This window comes from Aplidium turbinatum, chromosome 2 (genome assembly GCF_918807975.1).
Source record: "Aplidium turbinatum chromosome 2, kaAplTurb1.1, whole genome shotgun sequence".
In the NCBI taxonomy this organism is placed as follows: domain Eukaryota; kingdom Metazoa; phylum Chordata; class Ascidiacea; order Aplousobranchia; family Polyclinidae; genus Aplidium; species Aplidium turbinatum.
In genome coordinates this window covers 35485251-35510959 of record NC_137473.1, presented here as the reverse complement: position 1 = coordinate 35510959, position 25709 = coordinate 35485251, and the positions used below count along the sequence as shown (strand labels likewise).

Here is a 25709-nt window from a genome sequence, read left to right as displayed (position 1 = left end):
AAATGTCAGTTTAGAATGTCAAAGCTTACATTTTTTGGACATGACTTGCACCAACAAGGGGTAAGCCCCAGTGCAGAGAAAATTGCAGCTATTCAAAAAGCACAACCTCCAACTTCAGCTAGTGAAGTCAGATCATTCATGGGTCTTGTTCAGTTTTCAGCTAAGTTTATCCCAAATTTAGCAACCATTGCAAGGCCTATACTAGACTTGACCAAAAAGACAGCAAAGTTTGAATGGCATAAAACACACCAAGATGCATTTTTGAAATTAAAAACAGCGATCACAAAGGCTGATACATTGGCATATTATCGGAATGACTGTAAGACAAGAATTGTGACAGATGCATTTCCAGTTGGTTTAGGTGCTGTGTTGACTCAGTTACAAGATGGAGTGTGGAGAGTCATTTCTTATGCATCTCGAAGTTTGTCTGATGTGGAAAAGAAGTACAGCCAAACGGAAAAAGAAGCTCTAGGGTTGGTTTGGTCTTGTGAAAGATTCAATTTGTATGTATTTGGAAGACATTTTGAACTTGAAACAGATCATAAGCCCCTGCAATACATTTACACGAAGAAATCAAGACCATCAGCAAGAATAGAACGCTGGGTATTGCGTTTACAATCGTTTGATTTTAGTGTTATCTATCGTCCCGGGAAAACTAACATTGCTGATGCATTGTCAAGGCTAAATAAAGAGCCCTATGAAGAAAGCAAAGATTTGAAAGAATCTTATGATTATGTGAGATCTATTGTTCTGCAAAGTATGCCAGTCGCTTTATCTACAAAAGAACTTGAACAAAAATCAGCTGCTGATCCACAGTTGTCAGAAATTAGGGACTATATTCATTCAGGAAATTGGTCCAAGTGTACAGACACAAGCTTTTGGCATGTAAAAAATGAGCTGTGTACATATGGACACTTGTTGCTCAGAGGGACAAGACTCGTTATACCTGCTACATTGCGTGAAAAGGTGCTCAAATTGGCACACGAGGGACACCAAGGCATTGTCAAGACAAAGAATCGATTACGCACAAAGGTGTGGTGGCCAAAGATCGATGCTGATGCAGAAAAGATGTGTAAACTTTGTCACGGATGTCAAGTCACCAGTGACTTTTGCAGACCAGAACCAATTGCTCGGGTATTGCCACCAAGTGGGCCTTGGCAAGATTGTGCGGCAGATATTCTTGGTCCATTACCAAGTGGTGAGAACATTTTGGTAGTGGTAGATTACTTTAGTCGTTTTTACGAAATTGCAATCTTGAAATCAATCACAAGCGAAAAATTGATTCAAGCGATTCTGCCCATGTTTTCAAGGTTTGGAGTACCTTACTCATTGCGAACTGATAATGGTCCACAATTTGTATCGAATGAATTTGAGAATTTTCTAGAAGAATATGGAGTAATACACCGCAAAACAACACCATTATGGCCTCAAGCAAACGGTGAGGTGGAACGACAAAATCGAACATTGTTAAAGGCAATCAAAGTTGCTCAAGTTGAAAAGAAACATTGGCGGTATGAGATTAACAAATTTCTAATGGCATATCGTTCAACTCCGCAAGTTTCTACAGGTTCTACTCCTTATTATATGATGTTTCGCAGAGAAATGAAATCTAAATTACCTGAACTGTGCCGAGAACCTCAGATTTTTGATGAAGGAATTCGAGACAGAGACTGGAAGGATAAAATAGACGGTAAACTATATACTGACTTTAAGCGACATGCTGTCGACTCAGATATTCAGGTTGGAGATGAAGTGTTGGTTGAAAGTCAAAAATCAAATAAACTTTCTGCAAATTTTGATAGCGCTACCCAACAGGTAGTTAGGAAGGAAAGGGGGGAAGTGACAGTACAAAACAATGAAGGTGTTCAATTGACACGAAATTCGTCGTTTTTTTAAAAATTGAACACCAGTGATGAAAATGTAAACTCACCTCCTGCGGACATGACCGTGAACGCTGAATCGAATGAGTCCGCAATACCTGCACGTACTCGTCCGACACGTAATGTCAGTAAACCTGCCCGCTTTGATGATTATGTAACCTGAAGTGACTATTAAGAATGCAGACTTGTATGTCTATGATTCCTTTTGTTCTTTCGTTATAAAGACTAGCTTTGGAATGCATGTCTATTTGTTTAAACGTCATGTCCATTGAGTGGTAATCTATTTAATTGTTCTCCATTACAATTTCAAGTTCAAAGTGTAAAAAGTGGAAGCAAACGTGTTAATCATAATCTTTGGGGTATGGCTATATTGCTTTTGACAGTAAATGTTGGTACTTATAAGTTAATCTGTGTATACCATAGATTGCATGAATGATGCTTACGTAATCGAAACCTAATGATGATGCGTCTTTTGGTTCAAGTGCTCATGGTTATCATCACCTGTTATAATCATTTAATGTATTAATTGTTTTTATCAAAAGAAGTAATGCCTTTGAAAACTACCATTTAAACCGAGAAGGAAGGGATGTAGTGTATTGATGATGTGATTATTATGTTATGCTTATGACCGGTTACCAGATTATCTTTTGGCAACCCTGGCAAGTATCCCGGAGGTACATTCTGTTGTCAGTAATGAATCACAGTGGAAGTGCATGTTATTTCTGTATATAATACACCAGTAAACAGACAGAATATGACAGTTGTGGCAAGGATTATGTTTTCTATATCTTTTTTAGAAATTGAGGCAACATCCTCATTGTTTGGAAAGACAAATTAAAATGCCTATTTAAAATGCCCTTGTCCCATCGGTCCCGCATTCAGCAATTTTGAGAAATATTTTTCTGCTGTCCATGCTGTTGACATCTGAATCTCCATTAGTATCACAAACCTTGCTTCTTATATCACTGATTTAAAACAACTTTATTGTCAATCATTGTTATTTCTGATATTTTCCACAGATTTTTTTTAATTCTATAGCTACAATTTATTTTAGGGTCTTAAAATTAATATTTTGCCGCCATTGTTTACAGTCACAGTTGAACTAGATCCTGCTCCTTTCACGTGCGCAAGCTGAGATACATATTTCGTGTCCAAAATCAATATTGCCAAACTATTCGCTAGAGGGCAAGATATCGCGCTGTCCCTTCGGTCCCCGTGTCCCATCGGTCCCGCACTTCCCCTACGCCATAGCACGTAGGCTACGTGGAAATAAATATTCGACGGCTAGGCTACACATACAAAAACGTTTTGGCGGGGAGGCAATTGCCCCTCTATTACTACTTCCCTGCTCCTAGCATGGGTGTAGTCAGGGGCCATGCCCCTCAACAGTAGCGTTGACAAAGGGTAGGCTAATTTTGAGTGCCCAAGATAATTTTAGGGGCTTGCAAACTTTCTAAGGGAGCCGGGACTTGAAAAACCACCACATTTTCTATGGATAAAGTAGCCTACGTTTTTCTTAAAAGTGACTTGATTTAGGGCTCGCGGCGATCTCATGTGGCCAAAATTGTTCTCTCAATGGCCCTGTTCCCCAAATTTTTGAGATTTGGATTAGAGGTGTGCTTAACTGTTATTTTGAAAATGTTATCTGTTACTTTATAACAGTTGGCTACGAACAAAATCATGAAATTAGCAGAAGGCTATAGTAAACCCCAGACAACTTATTTGCGCACGGTGAGTCAGTATAGATTACTATTTCGTTTTCACAACACATGGTCGTGCTTCTGGAGTGCTCCGCAATCAAATGAGTCACGCTGCGCAGTGCCGGTCTTAGGGTATTTCGGGCCCTGGGCATAATATGCTTTGCGGGCCCCAATGACAATGATCCAATTCAATAGCGTACCTAGGTATTTTAAAAGGGGAGGGGGTGGTTTGACGGTCGGCAGGTGAAGCCTGACGGCATGTTCGCCGAAGGCGACACCCAGCGGCGGGGGTCTGAGGGCCTCCCCCAAAAAATTTTGAAAAATTACTTTGAATTTGGGGCATTCTGAGAGCATGTTCAACAAAAACTTGGGTATGAATATTACTGTAAAATGGTGCTGTCCGGTGGCATAGCAAAAGGATAAGATCATGTTATCTTTGGCATTTTTTTGGAAATAAAGCCATGTTGAGTCTGGATGCAACCTATTTTGTCCCCTGAAAAATTCGTACCCCGATTTCGCACCCTGAAATCGGAGTAACAAAATCAAATGTCAACCTATTTCGTCCCCTGAAAAGATCGAGAGAAATTTTGAAATGTTTGCGGCAACTCCAATCAGCGACTTCGGCTCTGTGGTGTTTTTTCTCGATCTATTCAGGGTACGAAATGTTCAGAGGGCGAAATAGGTTGCACGCGTTGAGTCTCTATGTTTTCTTGTTGCTAATTCCTTTGTTGAATTTTTCCATTGTAAATGACAAAATTACTGCATTTTCTGAGTAAATTGCTGGCCCCTAATTTGCGGGCCCTGTGCGATCGCACGGTTTGCACACTCCAAAGACCGGCACTGCGCGCTACGCTACTGATCAAGGAAAGTTCCAATCATATCAAAAGCGTTGTAAGACATTATAAAGGAAATTATTCGTTTCTTCAGAGAGACGGCGCAAAAGTTTGGGCATCAACATTCGATTTCTTGTTCTCTTCCACAAGGTGGTCCCGGGAAATAGCCTAGGCCTATACAACAGCGCCCGAACCTTTAGATGTAACTTTAAGCACACGGTATATATTTGATGCTCTTGGCTTTTTAATGTAAGATTTTTTAATTTGTTTCTTCTTTTTAAAGCGTTCTCGATCAACATTACATCGCGCCAAACATTTATCAAAACGCATGTGAAATAGTTGGCGTTTAATTTATTACCCTTCCTTTTGTTGAGGGTGGGTGCTTGACTAGAAGACCTTATAGGTCACTTCGCAGCCACCCGTTGCAGTATCCACACATTCTATGTGATCGTTTGTATTATTTGACTTTGCTTTGAATGTGAGTATTTATACTCGCAACAAAATAAACGCTGATCAGAGTAGGCCAGTGGAGAAAGAAGTTTATCTGGAAAAGTCTGTACTGAATCGGCTTCACAGTAGCCTATTTCCATACGTTGACCGCCGTCTCTTCCGATCGCCTCTTAGACTTGTGTGTAGCCTACTTCGTTGCCATCGTGATAAAATCCGTGAGAAAAGATATGAGTTGTGACGAGTTTAGCTGGCGAGAAGCAGCTGACTCGAAGACTAATACTGTATATCACTTCGCTGTTTCCTGTTCTATCGCATCTCATCTGTGATCGAAGTGCTAGCTTACTGTATTTTGTCGCCAGAGATGTACGTATACGCCGCAAATTCTACGCCGCACACTTGCGGCGTAGACTTTTTGTTTGCGCTAACGCTTGCGGCCACATTTTTTTGGATAGTTGTCGCTTGAGGCTACGCCGTAAAGTTTTTGCGGTATTTTAGCGCATAGCGTCAACGCATACTTTTTAATGTCTTAGTTGTTGTTTGCATTTTTTTTTAGCAAACTTTCCAAATTTTGAATAAGTTGAAAGAATGTTTTCAATGGGCAAAGACATATTGAAACCAAAACGCAGCAAAATGTCAGATGAACACTTTCAGATGCTTGTGTTTCTTCGTGGAAATTCAAAATAAAACTTATTTGTTTCGAGTGGTTTATACCTTGTGAATGTTTGGCACCTAGCAAACAAAATGAGTTTACGCTAGTGTATGCGCTGACGCCGCCAAGTTTTTTTACAAGTTACGTTGACGCATACGGCGTATGGTTTTTCGAACGTTTGCATTTGCGCTGACGGCGTCAATATTTTTTGTATGCGCCTACATCACTGGTTGTCGCAATAGAAGCAAAATAAAACATGATTATTATATTAAAAAAGGGGGGTTTGCGACACTTTTTAACCTTGAATGGGCGTAAAGTCCACAAGGGATCCACGTAAAGCAGATACTTAAAGCATCTAAATACAGTGTAAAAAAAAAAGTTATGTTTTATTTTTTTCACAAAAAAAGTTTTATTTTTTTCACATGATTATTATATATTGGAACTAAGCATTTTTCGTCGGAATGTGGTTGGAAAGGCGGTGCAAAAAAAGCATTACCCTATTGATCACCTAAATTCAAAAATTTGGCCCCTTCCAAAATTTTGGGCTGGCTACATCACAGCTACACTGGAAACTTTTTGGACGAAGGGAAACTTGACATTAGTGACGATATGAAACTATGCAAGCGATATTAAATATTAATATTTTATTCCTTTTCGCTCCAGTTCAGTAATTAGCCACAAACAACGCAATTGCAAAATATTTCCTAAACACGCTTTACTTCGCTCCCAGTGCATCGCATTAGGCTTAGGCTACTTTTTTGTTCATCCCAAACACAATATTGATACGGTAAAACTGAAAGTTTTCAAATGGGAAAAAACATTTATAATCTCATAAAGCAGAAACTACGAGACAATATTGCACAAAAGAATTAGGCTAATGATTATTTGAGAAATTTTTATATTAGGATTGAGAAAGCTTCTTTAAGACCTTAATCCTGGCAGTTTAGCATACTTGTGAAGGAATTTAAACCAGTGACATCTGACGCATACCCGGTCACCGAGTTCAACAGAGTGAAGTTTCCGATTGTTGAAGTAATTTTATCTGTGAATTACTCCATCCATTTGTAGCCACTCAATAAAGAGCAGTCCTTGAAATGCGTTGCTCAAGCGCAGACCCTGAGAGTCGAACCAGCTCCACTTGATCTTGCATGTTCTTCGTTTGTACAGTTAGGCGCTCAATCAACTGACCTATCGAGGCGAAAATACAAGTTGGATAGCTTGGATCAAAGCTGGAAACAAGGGCTAGTGGCTGTTGAAATAGCTCAAGGTGATCGTGAGCGGACAATGGTGGCACACACCGGGCTGTCGCACGTACACCACAGCTTGGTTGGCCCTAAAAGTGCAAGGTTCAGGCATACATCGAAATGGAAAGAAAGCTTACCAAGCTCCGCTTTCTGGATGTCGGCATCAGCCGTAATGATCGTCATTTTAAACAAAAGTCATGACCGCAGTGTTATGCCACAGGCAAAACGTTTGAAACAACTTTTAAAGAAAATAAACGCATAGAAAAGCCTCCAGCTTTTACATACAGCTTGTCGGAGAGAGATTGTCCTGTTACAGCCATGTTTATTCCTGTTATTTAGTTAAGCAAAAAACTAAAACACATCATCGGACAAACCCTCAGCTAATATAACCACCTTTTCTGGAAAAATCTGTGTGTACGTTTGACCGATTTGCAGCTTGTCCAGCATTAACTTCTTAACCGAATTGACACGAAGCGGCGGCATGGCCGATGACGTCATGGCACCGTGCATCGGATTGTGCACAAACGGTTCTTGCATACTTGTCCATTTTCTCGAAGCGTTTGGATGAGATGGATGACTGGTTGAAGCCCTGTTTGCATTCGGGTGATCTCTCACAGAAAAAGAATCTTTTCTGCCATTTTGGTGGCCAGGGTTGCGAGTTTTCTGCTGACAATATGCTTGGCTGGCCCATTGGCGATGTGGTTTGATGTTTTGTTGTCGAGCTGCTAGGCAAGATGCGCAAGAGCATGGAAGTCTAGCTGGAATTTTCTTCAGTTTGACTTGATTTTTGTGTTCCGGGCTCCTGTAAGGTCCAGCGTTGTAAAACATGTCCCCCGAAACTCTTTGATTTTTTATTATCTTTTCCATCGGTGGAAAACCAGGTGGAGAAACACTTTTCTCAAACCTCTGTTTTGATTCTGAATGCAAAGGTTGGGGTATAAGAGCATGTGATAAACGCTCATAAGAGTTTGCTGGAAGGTTTTGGTAACGGTCATAGTGAAGATGATCCTCTGATGGAGATTTGACAATTGATGGGTGAATACGTTCAGAAGGACGGATATCATCTGGGACGCTGTGCTTTGCATTGGTGGAAGCTCCATTTTTTCCTTCGGATTCAAAGCTTGAACAACCAATCTTCATCAAGCTAACGCGATTTTGAAAACACGAAGCTAAAACCTTGTTCCCTTTGTGTAAGTGTGATTCGTCTTGTACCTAAAACATAAGTGTCATAATTTTGCAAGCCATGTCTGAGAACATCGTAACAGAAAGAAACAAATATATTCTGCAAGTTGTGTAAACAATCAGTAAAAAATAAATTTTTCTAGAAGTTCAACTAACTTTTTTGAATCAATGAGTTGATTTTATGATTTGTAGATGCATAAATTTCTTTGTCTAGTTTTTCTCTCCCCAGAAACTAGACTGGTTGTGAGTTGTCTGATAAAGCCACAAGCGTGCACGAATCTTGGTTAAATCGTTAGCATTGCAATGCTGTTGATATGTGACAATACCAAAGTAGAAATTAAAAAATCCCAGAGATTCGCATGATTCTTTGCGCTTCGTGTAAAATTATCGTGTTTGCTGAATCGATTAAATATTTCTCTATTAAAAATCGAAATTTTTTGAGAGGAAACATCACGAAAACGTGCCATGCTGAGACTGGAAATGTCTCGAATTGGTGAACAATCTAAAGACAATACTGTGAATTTGAACGTACTTGGTCGCGGCAAACAAGTGAGTGGTCGACTGATTCCACGGGATTTCTGCGCAAGTTGGTTGTATCTGTGTCGATGGCTGGAGTTTTCAACAAGCTACTTCTTGCTTGTAATGCTTTCATGGCATCATCTCTCGCTAAACGCACAAAGATCAAAGTAATTCTGTTGTGCAAAGTGTGAATATAAAAAAATAAAACAAAAATAAACTGTGGTCTATGCAGAATACTACAACAAAGTAGAGCGAGAGCTTTGATAAGGAAGCGAAGCCCAACAAGTAAAAATAAGCAAGTACAAGTGTAGGCTATATCATAAATTTTATATTGCAGTTTTAATAAGGTGGTTACTTTGTTAAACTAAACACAGAAAAAACCAAGCAACAACAAGGTATTTATTCACATGGCCTTTAAAGTCACGGCTAAGCATGTCATATTTTGTGAGCAATTTCTAAAAGGCCTACTTTTGGTTTCTTGATCTTTTCAAACGTAAAGAACTGTAGTGTTCGTTGAGTTTACTAACAGTTCGGGAAACTTGTTGCAGTTGTTTTGGCTTGATAATACTACAAACAAAAATGATGAAAATTCATGCACAAATAGCACCAATAAAGTACTCCATGCAGCCGGAACTTTGAAAACTCAAACAAACCTCAACACCATAATGCAAAACAGTTATTACGTCATAAAAACAGTCAATCTACCGTACATGATTAAACAGAAATTTCAAAAGTTTAGAACGTAAACTTCAAATTATTTTACCGGCGGTCTTGGAATATGTTGCATCCTAAAACCAGAACGAAAGTTGGATTTGAAAAAATGTTGATTACTCATCATCATAATCCATCGTCGGTTTGTTCCCCACTAGTGGGGGTGGCCGATTGTTTCCGCGCAGCAATTGTTTTTATCCCTCTTCTCCATTTCACCCTGTCCCTTGCATCTTCCTCCTTCAGTCCGACTTTTTTAAATTCATCCTTCACTTGTTGTTTCCACGTTCTTCTTGGACGACCGCGTTTCCTCTTCCCATCCACCTTTAGATCTAGTGCCTTTCTAAGAAAACTTCCTTCCTCCCTCCTTATCACATGTCCATACCATCTTACTCCATTTGCCCTTGCCATTTGGTCTATGGTCTCTCTCATCTCTAGCATATCCAACAATTCTTCAGTCCTTTTTTCCCTTCTCGTTTTCACCCCACACATTGCTCTCACCATTGACCTTTCCGTTCTTCTCAGGATTGCCAGTTCACTCTCTCTCAATACCCATGTCTCGCTACCATATAGCATTGCAGGCCGCACACAGCTCCGATATATTTTCCTTTCATCCTTAGTGAAAATTTTCTGCCATACAACATTTCCCCACATTCCCTGAATTTTGCCCAGCCCAATCTTGCCCTTGTTGTCACCGCTGCTTCACATCCACCACTTCCATCTATCCGATCACCCAGATAACAGAAGTCTGTCACTGTTTCGATGCCATGGCAGAACTCATCATCATGGCCTTCCACTTCATTCCTTCCTTTACTGCATTTCCCACACACAAAACACTTCGCCAATCTTGTTGCGGCACTCTTGACATTAGCACATCTTGCATGTACCCACTTTCCACATTCCTTGCATTGCATTGAATTTCTCATCACTCTCTTGCCACATATTCCACAGGGATCTACTTTGCTCTCAACAACTGTTCCTTCTGCTCCACTCACCATCACTTTTGTTTTTTCAAGATTCACCTTCATACCCTTGGTTTCAAATGCTTCTTTCCATTTCTCAAACTTTCTCTCCAGTCCCTCCATACTATTACTTGTCAAGACCAGGTCGTCTGCATACAAAATTTCACTCAATAAGCCCTCCCTCACTCCTTCAGTTACAACGTCAACCACAATAGCAAATATCAGAGGTGACAAAACTGATCCTTGGTGTACACCAACCTTCACAAAAAACTCGTTTGAATAATTTGATCCAACTCTCACTTTTGTTCTTGCATCCTCATACATAGACATCACAGCTCTCACTAATACCTCTGGTATACCTCTTTTCCTCATTGCCCACTCCATCACTTTCCTTGGTACTCTGTCAAATGCCTTTTCTAAGTCGACGAAACACATATATAGTTTTCTCTGCTTCTCTCGGTATTCCTCCTGCATTCTTCTCAATATAAACAGAGCATCCACTGTACCTTTTCCTGGCATAAATCCAAACTGCATATCATTTAATTTCACCAATGTTCTCAACCTCTTTTCTAGTATTCGCTCCACAATTTTCATTCCATGCTCTAGTAGTTTTACACCTCTATAAGCACTGCAACTGATTACTGTGAGTGCAGATTCACTAAAAATTGATGTGCTATATAATTCATCAAACTGATGTCGTATAATAAAATTTAATTGATATATAACAAAATTAAAACAACTACAACAAGTTTCCTAAACTGTTAGTACCTCAACCAACACTACAGATCTTTACTTTTGAAAAAACAAAAGTAGGCCTTTTAGAAATTGCTCACAAAATGTGACGTAGCCAGCTGTAACTGGAAAGGCCATGCTATTAGCTACAAAAAAAAAAAAAAATTGTGAACACTTTTGATTATACATCATCTAGGCATCTTCGGGCGTTTAAAAGAACGATTTAGCCTACATTTCACAGAAATAAGAACTGCTGGAGAAAAAAAATATTGTTCTGTGAAAAATGTATTAAGCACAAAAGTTTTATCTATTTTAAACCATTCACGACAAACCCCGCCTATTCTTGACCTGAGCCTTGATTTATTTCGCATGCTTATAAAAGCTTTGAGCCATCGACGCAGGTTTGCTAACAGAGGTTTGACAGTAAAGAGTTGCTTGTCAGTGAACTGAAATATTGTTGCCTGTAACTTCCATCAACTCGTCTACCATGCAACTTGTTCTGCTTGCACCTACCATGTAACCATGCAGCTTGCCTTGGAAGTGCAAGGGCATTCGTCAAGAGTTGAAACATCGTTCTTTGATTTTGTTATTTCACTAATTGCAAAGTGGGAAGTTTACAGACGAGTTGATAGAATGGACAAGCTTCGAATTAATTCTTTATTGCTTGGTTCTTCAAAATAATAAAAAGCTTCGTTAAGAGAAAAGGTGTAACATAACCTAAAAATTACAATAAAAAGTTAATTTAATAAACTGCTATACCGCTTGGAATATCTTCTTCTGAGACGTTGCCATTAGCCATAGCAGTTGTGCGATCGATTTCGTTTAACTCGGCAAGTGCCTGCGACATTTTTGGCCTCTCTTTTCTCTTCTCATGGCAACAAGACAAAGCAAGCCGAACAAATTTCAGAGCAAGTTCTTCGCATAAACGAGGTATCTATCAAGAAAGCAAGCCGTTGGAGGAAAAACAATTGAGTGCAAATGGTTAGAACACCTGGTCAATCTAATCAAAAACTTAAGAGCGCAATGCAAGATGAAAACATCAAACTCATGTCCAGCAAACGTTTTGTCATCTAAACTGTTTTCATTTTCAGTGCTATTGAATTCAGCACTATGCAGTTAGTTTTCGAAAAGTTTGCTGAACATGAGTTTTGTATGTACATTTTGGAATCTTTATTTTATGATTTGAGTGCAACTTAACGTAGTGATTGCAATAAAACTCAGAAAATAGGTATAAGTTCTGACCGTAAAGAATGCGTTGACATTTTGGCTTATCAAAACAAATTTGTACATACAGCGGTTTCAATGATAGCAACTAAAAGCAAAAGCTTGGAGTGAAACTTGTGGAAGCCTTAACAACAGGTAATGGTTAATAAGATTATTTCTTTCTTTTTGTAATCATCACCGAATCAGAGTATGAAGATCCGACAAGGCTAGAAAACATAAAACCAAATTCAACCTCGAAATCGCGTTAGGAGAAAAGTAAACAAAAAGATTACAGAGACTCGATCATTTACCTCAGGCGCCTGAAGCCTGAATAACTTATTTTTGGAATTTTCTTCCCCGATATTCTCTATGTCCTTTGCAACATCGTCCATATAATCTCTCTGTAATTATTGTGATTAATTAATTATTAGTTTGATTACCACAACATGAGTGCATTTAACGTTTAGACAATTTGCAAAACACGTGGGTGTGCAACGTAGGTGAATCAATCAAAAATTTGCAAATACCAACACCAATAAGCGAAATTAAAACTGGTTCTGAGATGACATTTCCTTTATATTGCATAATCTGTGACCAAGCATATCATGCACAGCAGAAATGACAAGGATATTATTGGTTAGGTTTCAATGAATGCAAGAAAAAGATAACAATTTCTCGGAATTATTCATGTAGACAAAATGGCAGCGGTAACTTCTGTCGTTCTCTGGTGGATATTTTTTATTTAGAACTGTCAGACTAGTAAACCATTCACATGAAGTGAATGAGACAATACGTTCTCATAAATCATATTTAAGTCTAATTATCAGAATTAAAAAGTTGCAAGCGATGAGTAAAATGTGAATGGCATTGTCTTGCGGCTTTCACAATGCTAACGCTAATGGATAAATACACTAACATTGTCCTAGTCAGACCATTAAGCATGCAATGTAGTGTTGTAAATCTCTTGAAATAAAGTATCACCTCCAGATAGCAAAGTTGGTAGTTTTTACATTGATTCAACGTCTGAAAAAGCGAATATCACTATTCAACAAACATTCGACAAGAAATTTAAAGAGAAATAATGGTTGAAGCTGGTAATCTACATTCTACGATAACACAATCAATAATCGGGCCTCGAGCGCAACAAATCAAGGTTATTAATAGTTCTCTGGCCCGACACGCAAAAGGGCCTGACACGCTTCTTTTACTAATAACAAGGTCAACCACCACAGAGTAAAATGCAGATGTGAACATGTTTTAACTTACCAGCAAAGGATTTTTCTTGGAACGATCATATGCTCTTCGACCTGTGTATAATTCCAACAGCACAACGCCAAACGCGTATGTATCCACCTATTGTACAGTAAAACATCAGACGTTAAAGAAATACAAAAACGTTATACAAGTTAGACATTTCTTAAAAAACATAAATTGTCTACCGTTCTCGCATAAATCTACCGAGCTACATGGAACATAGACTTCGACAGGGGTCGTGTACCGATGAATCGGTACAACTGCGAGATAACTTTTACTAGTTCGCAGAAAAAGAATGATTGATCAGTAATAGTTGGTACACGATTCGAAAGTTGAGTTATGTCATTGGCAAAGGAATGGGGTCAAAGCTTTTCCTGATTTAACGATATGAAAATTTTAAATGCAAATAACATTCTTTTTTGTCTGGGTTGAAATTACGTAAGGAGATTTTTTAAAACTTTTTTTTAATCACCTTGAAATTTTTAAAAGTTAACAAAAATATTAATTGTGCATAAACTATGTTTCTTCTAATTTGGCTTTGCGAATTAAATTCTTTTGTTGTACCGCAGACAATAATCAAACATTTGTGACCAATCTCGCAAGACTTAAGCAACTGCTGGTGCCAATGCATGATAAGAAGCGGAATCGAACAAGTCTCGCAGCCAAATTTCCTTAAGTAAAAGATGAGCTAAAATTTTTTTTTGGTAAACTGCTCCATCGTGTCATATCAATGCTGAAATGAATAATTTTATTTAAGGTCTATTTTCAATATAACGTAACCATATTTGTCCACTGTCCAGGTTACCTGATATGAATGTATAAGAAACATGATCGCTTGTGACATGAAACAAAGATGTTTCTGCTCAAGCCGTGTGCGTGCTATCAGTCAAACCGAGTTAACTACAAACTATTTTCTCACATTGAATGCAACATAATTAGTATATCTTCATTTGCACACCATGTTTATCCACAGGCAAAGTGATTGTCAGGCTGACTGTTACGTAACAGGCTGACTGAACTGGCTGATTGTCAGGCTAACTGTTAAGTACACTACACACATACAAAAAATATACAAGCCCGCAACCAGGGGGGGGCATTGGGGGCATTTGCCCCCCCCCCCGAAATTTTTTTAGTTTATGTTGATGTAAATATATGTTATTGATTAATTTATGACTCCAGTCGTGCCAATGCAGTTCGTAGCCTACAGATGTTGTATTTTATTTGTAATCGACTGAACACATCACTGTATTATCGTAATTTTCTTCCTTGGGTAGTCACTAGTCATAGCTAAATGAGAAAAGGTTACAAAGGCTAGTTTCCTTTACTGCTGCACTAAACAAAAACGTGATTGACGTTTAAAGTTATGACCGCTGAACCGTAACATGGTAGTGCCACACACTCTATCTATGGGCGTGGACATTAACATAAAAATGTCACAATGCATCATTTTAATGTTTGTTCTTTGATAAAAATTAAATGCCCCCCCCGAAAATATATATAAAACTTTTGTAGAAGGGAGCAAAAAAAACTTGTCAAGCACATTTAAAATGTAATAATAACAAGAACAAACACCAAATAGAGCACAGCGCAAGATAGCTTAAATCTTTAATTTCATAACTGAGCCAGGGACCAGCGCAAATTGATTTGCTTAAGCGGACATAAACTAGCATCGAACACAGGACCATTGCACTTGGGTTGAGACCATGGGTTGAAACTTTCAGATATTAATTGCATCAACGTACTTGGACGGAGAGTTTTTTTGTTATCATATATTCGTTTGCAAGGTAGCCCAGAGTTCCCGGCGTGTGTTCATTCTCCAACCTCACGTAACTTTCTGTGGCAAGGTTATGCGGCATTTCTCTGGCTAGCCCAAAATCTCCTAGCTTCGCTGTGAAACTGTTGTCTAGGAGGATATTTGCTCTGAACAAATGGCAGCAAAAAGTTTTCATTGCTAATCAAATTATTTGCATATATTGTATGTAATTTAATGCACGAAAATACAAGGCTGAATTAAAAAGTAGGCTTGCGATACTTAAAACTACCTCTTTGTTTTTTTAAGTCGCTGAAAGTGGATACTAAACTAACAAAATCTTTTAATTAATTAAAAATGTACGATTTTGTTAAAAAAGCTTAGTCAAGGCGTGATAGGAATATAAAAATCTTAACTATGAAGCAAAAACAAAGAACATAGAAAGTCAGAGTGACAAAAATAAAGTAATGACGATCACCGGATTTTATTTTTTAAAAGTCTCTACTTCTGATTAAAAGAAATAAATGAACCACTTACCAGTCATAAAATGCAAGAAAGTATTGGCACATCACAGAAACTAGCACTTGAACGCGATGTGGCTAGACGTGAAAACAATGCAAAACCGACAATTTTGGCCAGTTAAGTATTTTATACATGACCGGAAACGTACTGTATGCAGATACCAAATGCCGACAAAGCATGGAACACCATGGAAAGTAGAGTATTTACCACGACTGAGTTTGAGACATACTGATGGATTTCTATTTATAGATACTGCATGTGCCAACATGAGCAACGAAAACTAAAATAATGCATTTGATAAAACTACTTGCTCTCTCTTACGTTTTTATGTCACCATGGATAAGTGGTTTTGACTTCATAGTGTGAAGAAATTGCAAACCTCTGGCAGCCCCGCATGAGACCCTTATACGAGTTTCCCAATCCATTGGCTTTGAACCATTCTGGACAAGCAAATATGGGACAATATTAAATCTTGATTTAAAGAAGTTTTTATCCATAGATTATATGTCGCTTCAATTTATAAGCTTTTAATGACAAAAAAGTAGTCTACAATATTTGACATAAATGTTAAAGCAGTTATTGCAACAATTTGGAATCAACAGAATCAAAAAAAAAGTTGTCTGACTTTCACAATTGGTCACAACCCACAAGGATACATTTGCTTTGCCATTGGAAACTAAACATATCGCAATCCATTGTAAAAATTTTAACAATATGTCACACATAAAAAATAATAATTGCAAAAAAAGTAGGGATGTTGCCAAGACTTACATCCACAAATATACTTAAACATCGGCTGGGTGATTTCAATTTCGGGAAGCACATCTCATTTTGTTAAGACATAAATCAACACAACAACTCAAAATAAATCCAAACAATCTTTTTCTGTCCATTCACTAACCAAGCACTGAAGCCTGTCTTGTAGGGAACCATTCTTCATGAATTCGTAAATCAAGCAAGGGTCGGGTCCATTCAGCGACCAGCCATACAATGCTATGACATTGGGATGGCGATACTCTGCTAGATAGTTTAACTCATTGCGAAGGTCATCATGCTGTTGGTGCTTTTCGATTAGTGAGGTGGTTAAAAGATTTCCTTTGTCCTAAAGAGGGTCAAGAACGATTTTAGATTGATCAGACGTTTACGAAATGTTGTTTTTATTTATTCACAACGTTGGTTTGAAATGTCTCAGTAATTTTGAACTCGAGCAAAAAGATGGTTTTTGTAAAAAAAATCTTAAATTTTCAAAACATTATAGTATCAAAACATTATGGTAAACTCTTTTTCAAAAGTTGTTTAAATAACCAGGATAAAACTTTACATAGCCTATTTATAAAAAAGTTGAGTTGAAATTGGTCGAATTGGTCATCGTAAACAGTTGCTGCCCATTGCTTACAATATTAACATATCATATGCTTGTGATAACAGACATGAAGACATCATAATTTTCATACTATTTTCAGAACTTTGCAAGCAAACAGTGTGCTGTTCAATACGACTTTGTAGACTTTTCCGAATGCCCCAGCACCTAACTCCATCTTTGGGTTGAAATTATTTGTTCCAAGCTTAATGTCATCATAAAGGAAATGAACGGTTTCCAACCCTCGCCATGATGGACCTGCATGACCGAGAAAAACGTCATAACATGGCCACCTGGAGATGCGGCCTGATTTGTCACATTTTGATTACAGCTACTGCTAGTGCTTGACTGACATTTTTTGAGATGTTTTTACTTTTTGCGGTTTCCTAATGACAAAAAACTTTTTTGTTGCCTTGGGGAAGCAGTAGCAAATGAGAAAAAGTAAGTTGAAAAACGCAAAATCAGACTGTTATTGAAAATTAACAGTCTGACTAAAATCTTTGAAATCAATTTTTTTTTGTTTTTCAACATGTAAGAATGTTAAAACCTATTGTGTCATCTGGTGAAAAGAATACAGAAAGCGTAAGAATATAATTTTTAGAAAAATTTATTTAAACGCTCGCTTAAAGTTAGAAAAACCTGGAAATTTCTGCAAAATGTGACAAATCAGGCCATATCTTTAGGTGGCCATTTTCATAACAACCAATCACAACTTAAAGAATTGGAACAAAAAAAAAGATCATCTGGATGGATGAAAACGGATGTTATAAAGCAAAGATAATCTTCTTGTACGGTTGCTTTTGAAGACACCAATAGATCAAATATCAAAAGCATTTTTTGGAAACAAGTTTAGACTATTTTACGTAATGGCTTTAATACTGAAGACAAAGCACCAGGACAGTGTTAAATTATTATTATTGACCTAATACTCAAAGTATTAAAAATAGTGCTTCAGTGTAAAGGTATCAACCATCTTTGTCAAACACTTTATCGTCATCTCTGCAACCCGTGGACAAATACGCACTTACACAGTCTATCTAGTCTATAATGATTTACAAGTCTCACCTTTAGAGTATTGTAAAGCAGCTTTGTTCAAAGTGTCTTTGCACTGAGGGTCCTCATTTCTGAAATAGTTTAATAGTGATTAAATTTACATCAGCATTCCACTGTGAAAATATTAGCAACATAGAGACATAGGGTGTTTCAACAACGTCTGGCAGCATGCTTGCCACAGCCATACGATGATATTGATATTTTAATACACATGGAGTGGACAAAAAATGTTTTCTCAGATAGTTCTACAAGTACATACATGACTAACTCAACTTTCAATCAAGGTGATGAACATTGCAACAATGGTGACAAAATAATACTGGAAATGATTTCATCAGAAAGCTACATACTGTAAATGCAATCAAAAAGTGAGCATTAAAGCCAAGTTAATTTCATATAAAGATTAAGGTCTATCACTTGTAGATGCACAAAGGCAGGCACATGTCAGGTCGGCACCCAAACAGTCCACACTGTGGTGACTAGCACTTTAAGTGCTGCACAACTGCTTTTGAATTAATTTTAATAGTTTTAATAAGAGCTTGTCTATGACTAGGCCTACATTTTAGTATCACAACTTTTGCAGATTGTTTATTGTTTAACACAAACTTTAGTGTGGAAAGCATTGACCTAGCAAGCTGAAAAACAGAAAATCCATGATGATAGATTTACAAAGTATAGTGGAAGCTGAAATATAAAACTGAATAACATAATAATACTACATACTATAGGCTATTTAAAGTATATTACCACTAAGTATTCAATAAAACAAACTTTACTTGGAATAGCATATAAATTTCTAGGGCCACAGTGTTAATGATTACCTGGCATGTGCCTACAAGTTGTGCTACAATAGATTAGTACAAATGCAACCCACTATGACCAACAACTGCGGTGCATAAAGCCAAACAAAAACATGCTATGGTACATGCAGATAAAGAGATGTTATAGGAAGCGTTAGTTCATATACAAAAATTACCTCAGTGAAGTAAATGAATCAATTTTAAAAGGAAGAGAGCAGGATGAGAGTTCTTCTTCAGTGTCTGGTGAAAAAAATGACTCCTTATCATCTTAAGCTTTTAACGGATGCAGCATTTATTATTTGTAATCTTTCTGTAAACTTTCTGTCATCATTACACAGCAGTCAAGTTTTTTGAATGAGAAATCCCAAAAACACTCCAAAGCAATTCGATTTACATTTAAAATACAAAATGTACTTTAAATATTAACAAAAATAGTAACATCAGACATAGCCAAGAAATAGCTATTATAAAATATATACACTACCAATACAATGAGACAGCAAAATCTTGCTACAGTATTGCTTATATTGTCAGGTCAGTACATTTTTGAGTGCTTTAAGAATATGGTAAGAATGGATATTTTCATCAATATCAGTGCTACATTGTTGCAATAAAGATAACATATAAAGTTAAATAACTGCAGTATTAGAATTTCATTAATTTTATACATCATATCCTCATTTATTTCAGACAGCCATTTATAGAATACTTTAACCCCTTTTGTATATAAATTGCTACAATTTACACAATGCACCTAAGGAAGATAATGAAATATCACCAACTTTGATTACAAAATAATTTTTTAGTTACAACAGAAACAAAATGTTTTGTGAAGTAAAATATAAACACTGTATGACATGATGTTTAGCATGTCATGTCATAATACAAATTTAGCTCAAGACTTCAAACACTTCATCCAGATAAATTAAACTAATTATTCCATCATTGGTTCATTACCATATTCTTTAAGATAAGCTTCTGCCAAATGAAGTAATCCAATTTCTTTTAAAACTTGATAGAGATGTCGAATTCGTAACATTCGATATGAGCAATCTCGCAATAAATTATCTGTTGGGCTTCCATGCATTTCAAAGGATAGCTTGAATTTTTTACTGTGGGTTTCATCAAACCCAAGGCGCCCAACTAAACAACAAATAAATGTTTCTGCACTATCAATATAGGCTAAAACATTATTAGAATTTTTACGTCTTGTAGATATACTGCAAATCATTTAGAATTATTGCTTGTCTAATCTGGTGAGTCTCCGTATCACGTTTATTCTGAAAAGAGGATTGAAACCCAAGCTACCATACACTATAAAAATTACCATTACTTCCATAAAACAAAAATTCAATCAATCAAAAATTCAAATCCAAGCAGAAAATGAAGCAAAACACAAATCAAAGTAGCCTACTGAAACAGAAAAATCTCACATGAAAAAAAACTTACTCAGTTTTTGCCAGTACCCTTCATTTTTGTGGATAGTATAATCAATTTCTGTACATAATTTAGATCTTTGGTCAAGGGAAATTTCTTCAATAAATCTTCTTGATGAATAGGGAATGTTAACATTATTATTATCTGTAGTAAGTTTTAAACTTTCCATGTCTATTGACCTAGAAGAATACTAAACATCCATAATAAGTTCCAGATATTTTTTTCAGCATATAATTGCAGGGGTGATGTTGGTTTAATCTCCAACCCAAGCTGAGAAAGCTGAGGATAAAGATTTAAATCGGCAACTAAGAATTAAACAACAACCAAAAAACTTTTGAAACCAATCAACTCTTAAAGCAAAATCGTTTAAGTTTTAGTACAAACGTTGTTCAATTGAGAACTTAAAAGAGAGTTCAAGCTAATAAACAATACTTGGGAAAACATTTTCAGTATCACAAAAATATGATCACTATTACAAAATGAAACTTAAACAGCACAGCATATTGTTGTAGCCTACAGTTTACTGACCTACAAACCATGTGAACCTTGCAGACCTCAATAAAACTTAACTTTTCAGATAATACACTGGTTACAAAAATTGAAAGGTGTTACTTGAATAGCTGCCTCACAAGTAAGAAGATACAAGCACACTTATCTACCGTTACAAGCAACAGTAGGCCTAGGCTTAGTGATTAGTTTGTCAAAAACTAAAATATTAGTAAATACGATCGACCGCTAATCAAATTAATTACAGCGCTAGTAAATAAGATTGATTGGCAATCAAGCTAACGCATTGGTTGACACTTAAAAATAAAACAATCCAGACGGCCACTCAGATGCGCTATCTAGCAACTGAATCAGAATTCGACAGCTCATGGCATTCTACTACGAGCCGCCTACGTCATTGTTGACATGTCACGCTTCACCAATTTTTCAAGAAAGGCGTAAGTCATCCAAAAAAACTTTTCTGATGTTGCAATCATGGCTGCCAAGTTGTTTAAAATTTTTGTTGAAATGACTAGTATCAAAAATTTTCATACACGGAGGCGACTATTAGTTTGAAGCACTTTTAAGGTCAGTATGGCATAAGCTCAAACAAGAAGCAAGAGTACAGAGATAAGTGCAGTTGCACTCCATCTAGAGCAGCGTTTCTTAACCTTTTCTGACTCTAGCACCCCTGTAAACAGGCCTCAACAGTCTAGCACCCCCTAACTATCGTTGGCATACGACTAGGCTATTACATTGCCGACCAAAAGTTTAGTAGAGGCCGAAATTTTGACATGCCTTTAGATCGCTGGCGATATATGAAGTCTCTTGTTGTTGAACAAACTGTGCAGTTGGTTTAACCAAGTTGATTCAGGATTTGGTATTTGGCTTTCATTCACCAACAAAAATTCAATTATAACCATATGTAAGCGAATCAACTCTCTTAAAACAACAGCACAGTTTGTTAGGCAACAAAATATACCGCCAGTGATCAAGAAGCATGTCAAAATTTCGGCGCCGCCATTAAACTTTGGTTTGCATTATTGAAAGGAAAGCGATGTACAAATTGATCATTTTGTTTATTCTTCAAAACTACTGTTGTCATTGGTGATAAAGAAATAGGAAAACCCGAGAATAGTGAAAGAACATGGAAAAACTTAAGCATACTTAAGTTACTCAGCTGGGTAACTAGTTACACATGTATCAATGTGATTTCTGTTGTTGCTTATGTGTGACCAATTGCTCCATTCGAGGCTAAGTGTTGGTCAAAGCCACTCTCATATCGTGGAGCAACCCATGTTGAAGGCAGTTCCTGTCAATTATTTTGATTTGGAGTATGGTGGAGAACACCTTTTCACACAGTTAGGTAGTCAGAAATGGAAAGATCGATTCCAATGCTGCTCGTGCCAATGCAGGATATGCTGTCAACTGATCACACCAGAAATCAGCAAGCGGAAGGACGAAATTTTGTCCGACAACTCTGATTCACCTGCATGTCAATCAGCTCCTCCTTTAGTCTATTATCATCACTCATGTCTGCCAAGAAGGGCTGCTGTATCCACTCTGGATATGAGTGATTTATGGGAACGTATTTTGCCATGGTGGTTGCTAGAAGCGAGCAGTAATATTACAACAAAGCACCCACCAGGTAAGTTCGCACAAACTACTCAGGATCAAGTTGCGTACTTGACTGGGAGATGACTACAATAACAACAAACCATGTACGCCTGTACGGCAGGCTACTTCGAAACAGCAATCATTTTATGACAACTGCCGATGCTGGCAGAAAGACGAAACAATGCAGAAAAGTAAAATGGATTTTTTTGATATTATACTGCATGCATTTAGCACCCCCTAAAGTCTACTCCAGTACCCCCAAGGGGTGCTAGCACCCCCCGTTAAGAAACGCTGATCTAGAGCTTGGTCTTGTTGGAAACGATTTGGAGTAAAAGGTTTCATGGGCTATCAACTCAATTTTTCTCTTCTTTGTCGTAGAGTGAAATAAAATGTGCTGATTAAATACAGACCTCCCCTCTTGCACTCCCATCTCCTAGGGCTATATTGAGAGTGCATCAATTTATCCTAGGTAGGCTACATTGCTTGGTTCAATCATAGTTCAATCCACTTTTCTAGCTTGCCTTACATAGACCACGGGACACGGCTAAAGGCATTTTGAAGTTTTCCGACAGGACTATGACAGGATCAAGAATCAAACTCAAGCGTTTTGAAGTTTGAAGCTTGGACCAGTTGGCCCGTGAGTTGGCAACGTTTTTCATGAATTTTGGATTGCCGCATATTATTCACGGGTCGCTGCACACCGCATATGCGGCGTGTCCAGCAGTTCTTGTGATGAATCGGTTCAGCGACTCAGCTGTGTGGCGTGTGCGCTTTGCCATGATATGCATATTATACATGGATTGTTGCCTTGTATTCAAGAGTCTCCTATAAGTCGGCAGTTGTGAATCGAGAAAATGGAAGTTGAGTAAGTGACAACTGAGCTAGCAACATTTCAGCAAGTGACTGAAGTTGGAAAATGATTAGACTAAGCTAGTAGGCTAACAAATCAGAATCAGTTTATTTGTCATAGAAGATAGAACGCAAACATAAGAATAATAAGAGATACGGTAGTAACTGAGCAAGCCGAAACTTGGGATGTCACAAGTCAAAAAGTTCAGTTTGGCAAGCGATGACCGAGCAACTTTGATGCTAAGTGAAAATCTTATCTTCTGACTTGGACAGTAGCTGAAGCTGTCAAGAGACCAAACCAAAAAATTTGAGAAGCATAAGTTATAGTTGCTTACAAACTTTAGTCATTGCGCAGCAAGTGTAAGTAAACAATTGGGTTAGCGATATTGCTATTTACTGTGTTTACAAAGTTCTGTGTAGTCTACCACAGCAACAGATCTGGAAAATAATTTTTGATGGCACCAAAGATTTGTCAACTTAAAACTTGTAAGACGAAATTGGCAATGTAAAAGATGTGGCGAAAAAACAAAAACTGTTGTAGGCTAATGAGCCTGGGGGGCTTGCCTATGAGAAAATAGTAGGCCTACCAAGTTTAACCCTGTTTTAGTGGCATTTTGTGCAGTTTTAGACCCAATCATTTCTAAGTTAACGTATGTTTAAAATATATTTTCCTTTTCAACTGCAGAAAGATTTTAATAACTTATTTGTTATTATTTTATTTGTTAATATTTTTTCTGTAGTCTGAGAACATTTTTCAAGCTGGTTTTCTTCCCTCATACTGTATAATGTACATTTTATCTCACACATTATATACTGAAATGTGTCAATTCAATTGTTAACATTGAAATAAAAAGCGTACGTACAAAGTTTATATGAATCAGTATTCAGTAATCAGTATCCCTCCATGCATTGTGATTTATTTACAAATGCTTCATCTATTCCTCAGCATAGCACCAGATATCAGACCCGCTGTAACTATTTCATAAATAGGTGAAACACAGAACTTGGAAAACAATTCATGCAGGTACTGGGACCCATGATCTGGTCAGAAGTTCCAAGCAGGGAATGGGATGGAATGGAAGAAGGAATGGAAGACAGATTTTGGGATGGAAGATGGAAAATGTCAAGGATGGAAAGGAATGGAAGATCTTGATGATGGGATGGAAGGAACAATCTTCCATCATTCCATCCCAATTCTATCATTAATTTTCTAACGCTTTATCAAGACATACAAAATATTACTTGTTGTATCTTTCTATATTTATAGAATCAATCTACGCTTCTAGTTCTAACACCAAACGATACGTAATCCTTAGGAAAATACTGCTGTTAAATTTTTAGCTTAAATTTAGCATATGGTTTTTAGGTTTATTTGTGGCATATTCAACGCGGAGATCACAAAATGTGAAGATGGAAGAGATTTTTGAGATGGAATGGAAGAAAATCTCAGGATGGAAGATGGAAAAAACGTCTTCCATTCCATCCCATACCCTGGTTCCAAGCAGCTTGAAAAACTTATATCATAGTTTTGAAAAGCGATAAAAGCCCTAATTTTACCAAGCTATGGAGAATTGTTAATTATATGGAAATCTAACATTTGCTTATTTCTTGTAATTTTGTGTAAAGTTTGTTTAAAATAAATGTTTGTTTTTCTTTTGGTGTGTATTTTAATGTGCTAGAACATTGTATTTTTCTGTTACATTTTTTTGTGTCTAAAGTGACAAAATTATCATTTCTGTAGGGTGGCAAGCAATTAATAGACCATATGGTCGATTTGTTGTCTCCCTGTCATTATGGGTATTTGTGGCACTTTTGCAGTGTATAGGCTATACAACTTGCAATTTGCATATTTCATCCATGTACTGTTTCTGGTAAATAAACCATTGATCGATTGAACTAGTTTTGTAAAAAATGTGTTTACTTTGGAATATTGCATCATTTTCTCAGTTTTTGAGGGGGCACATAAAAAATGTAGCTCTCAAGTCGACATCTAAAACTCTGTGTATCCAATGCCGCTGACTTCATTATTAATAATTATATATATACGGTACCGTACTAGAATATTTTGCAAAAAGAGAGAATAATCACACGCTTTTTCCTGTTTTTTTTTTGGAAGCCTTGTATCCGCTTCCTGGTCTACCGCGCTCAATAGATAATGGATATGGTATACAAGTCTTTTCCCTGATCAAAAATACCATAATGTCATACATTAGAATCGACCAAATATATAGAATGTAACTACTTTACTGTTCATACATTTCTCTCTATTTGTGTTGGTTGCTTCCAATCTTTGAATGTATAGTCACGTCATAGCATTTATGTCCAGGGCGGAAACTTATACACCAGCTCCCAGATAGCTCCACCACGATAGCTCAGGGAAGCACATGATTGTGTCCTCCTTGGATCCGCTACTGGCCTAACTGCACTTAACAGATAGCTCAGTTGGTTTGCATGTGGCTTTGTGAACAAAGAAGCTTGAACATCAAGTGGGGGAGCAAGTCTTTTAGGCGCAGACAGTT

General features: G+C 37.3%; 1 protein-coding gene across 1 annotated transcript; it reads right to left on the bottom strand.

The window, feature by feature from the left end:
- Positions 1–6175: 6175 nt before the first annotated feature.
- On the bottom strand, positions 6176–20407 carry LOC145788535 (pelle-like serine/threonine-protein kinase pik-1). The gene is made up of 13 exons (XM_082600296.1): positions 20251–20407; positions 19759–19944; positions 18978–19041; positions 18014–18072; positions 17043–17206; positions 16490–16690; positions 15910–16028; positions 15059–15236; positions 13329–13415; positions 12374–12463; positions 11619–11793; positions 8471–8604; positions 6176–7968 (listed from the first exon to the last, which is right to left on the bottom strand). The coding sequence occupies exons 1-13, from the start codon at positions 20405–20407 to the stop codon at positions 7108–7110; spliced, it is 2475 nt and encodes an 824-aa protein (XP_082456422.1). The 3' UTR covers positions 6176–7107.
- Between the last annotated feature and the right edge of the window lie 5302 nt (positions 20408–25709).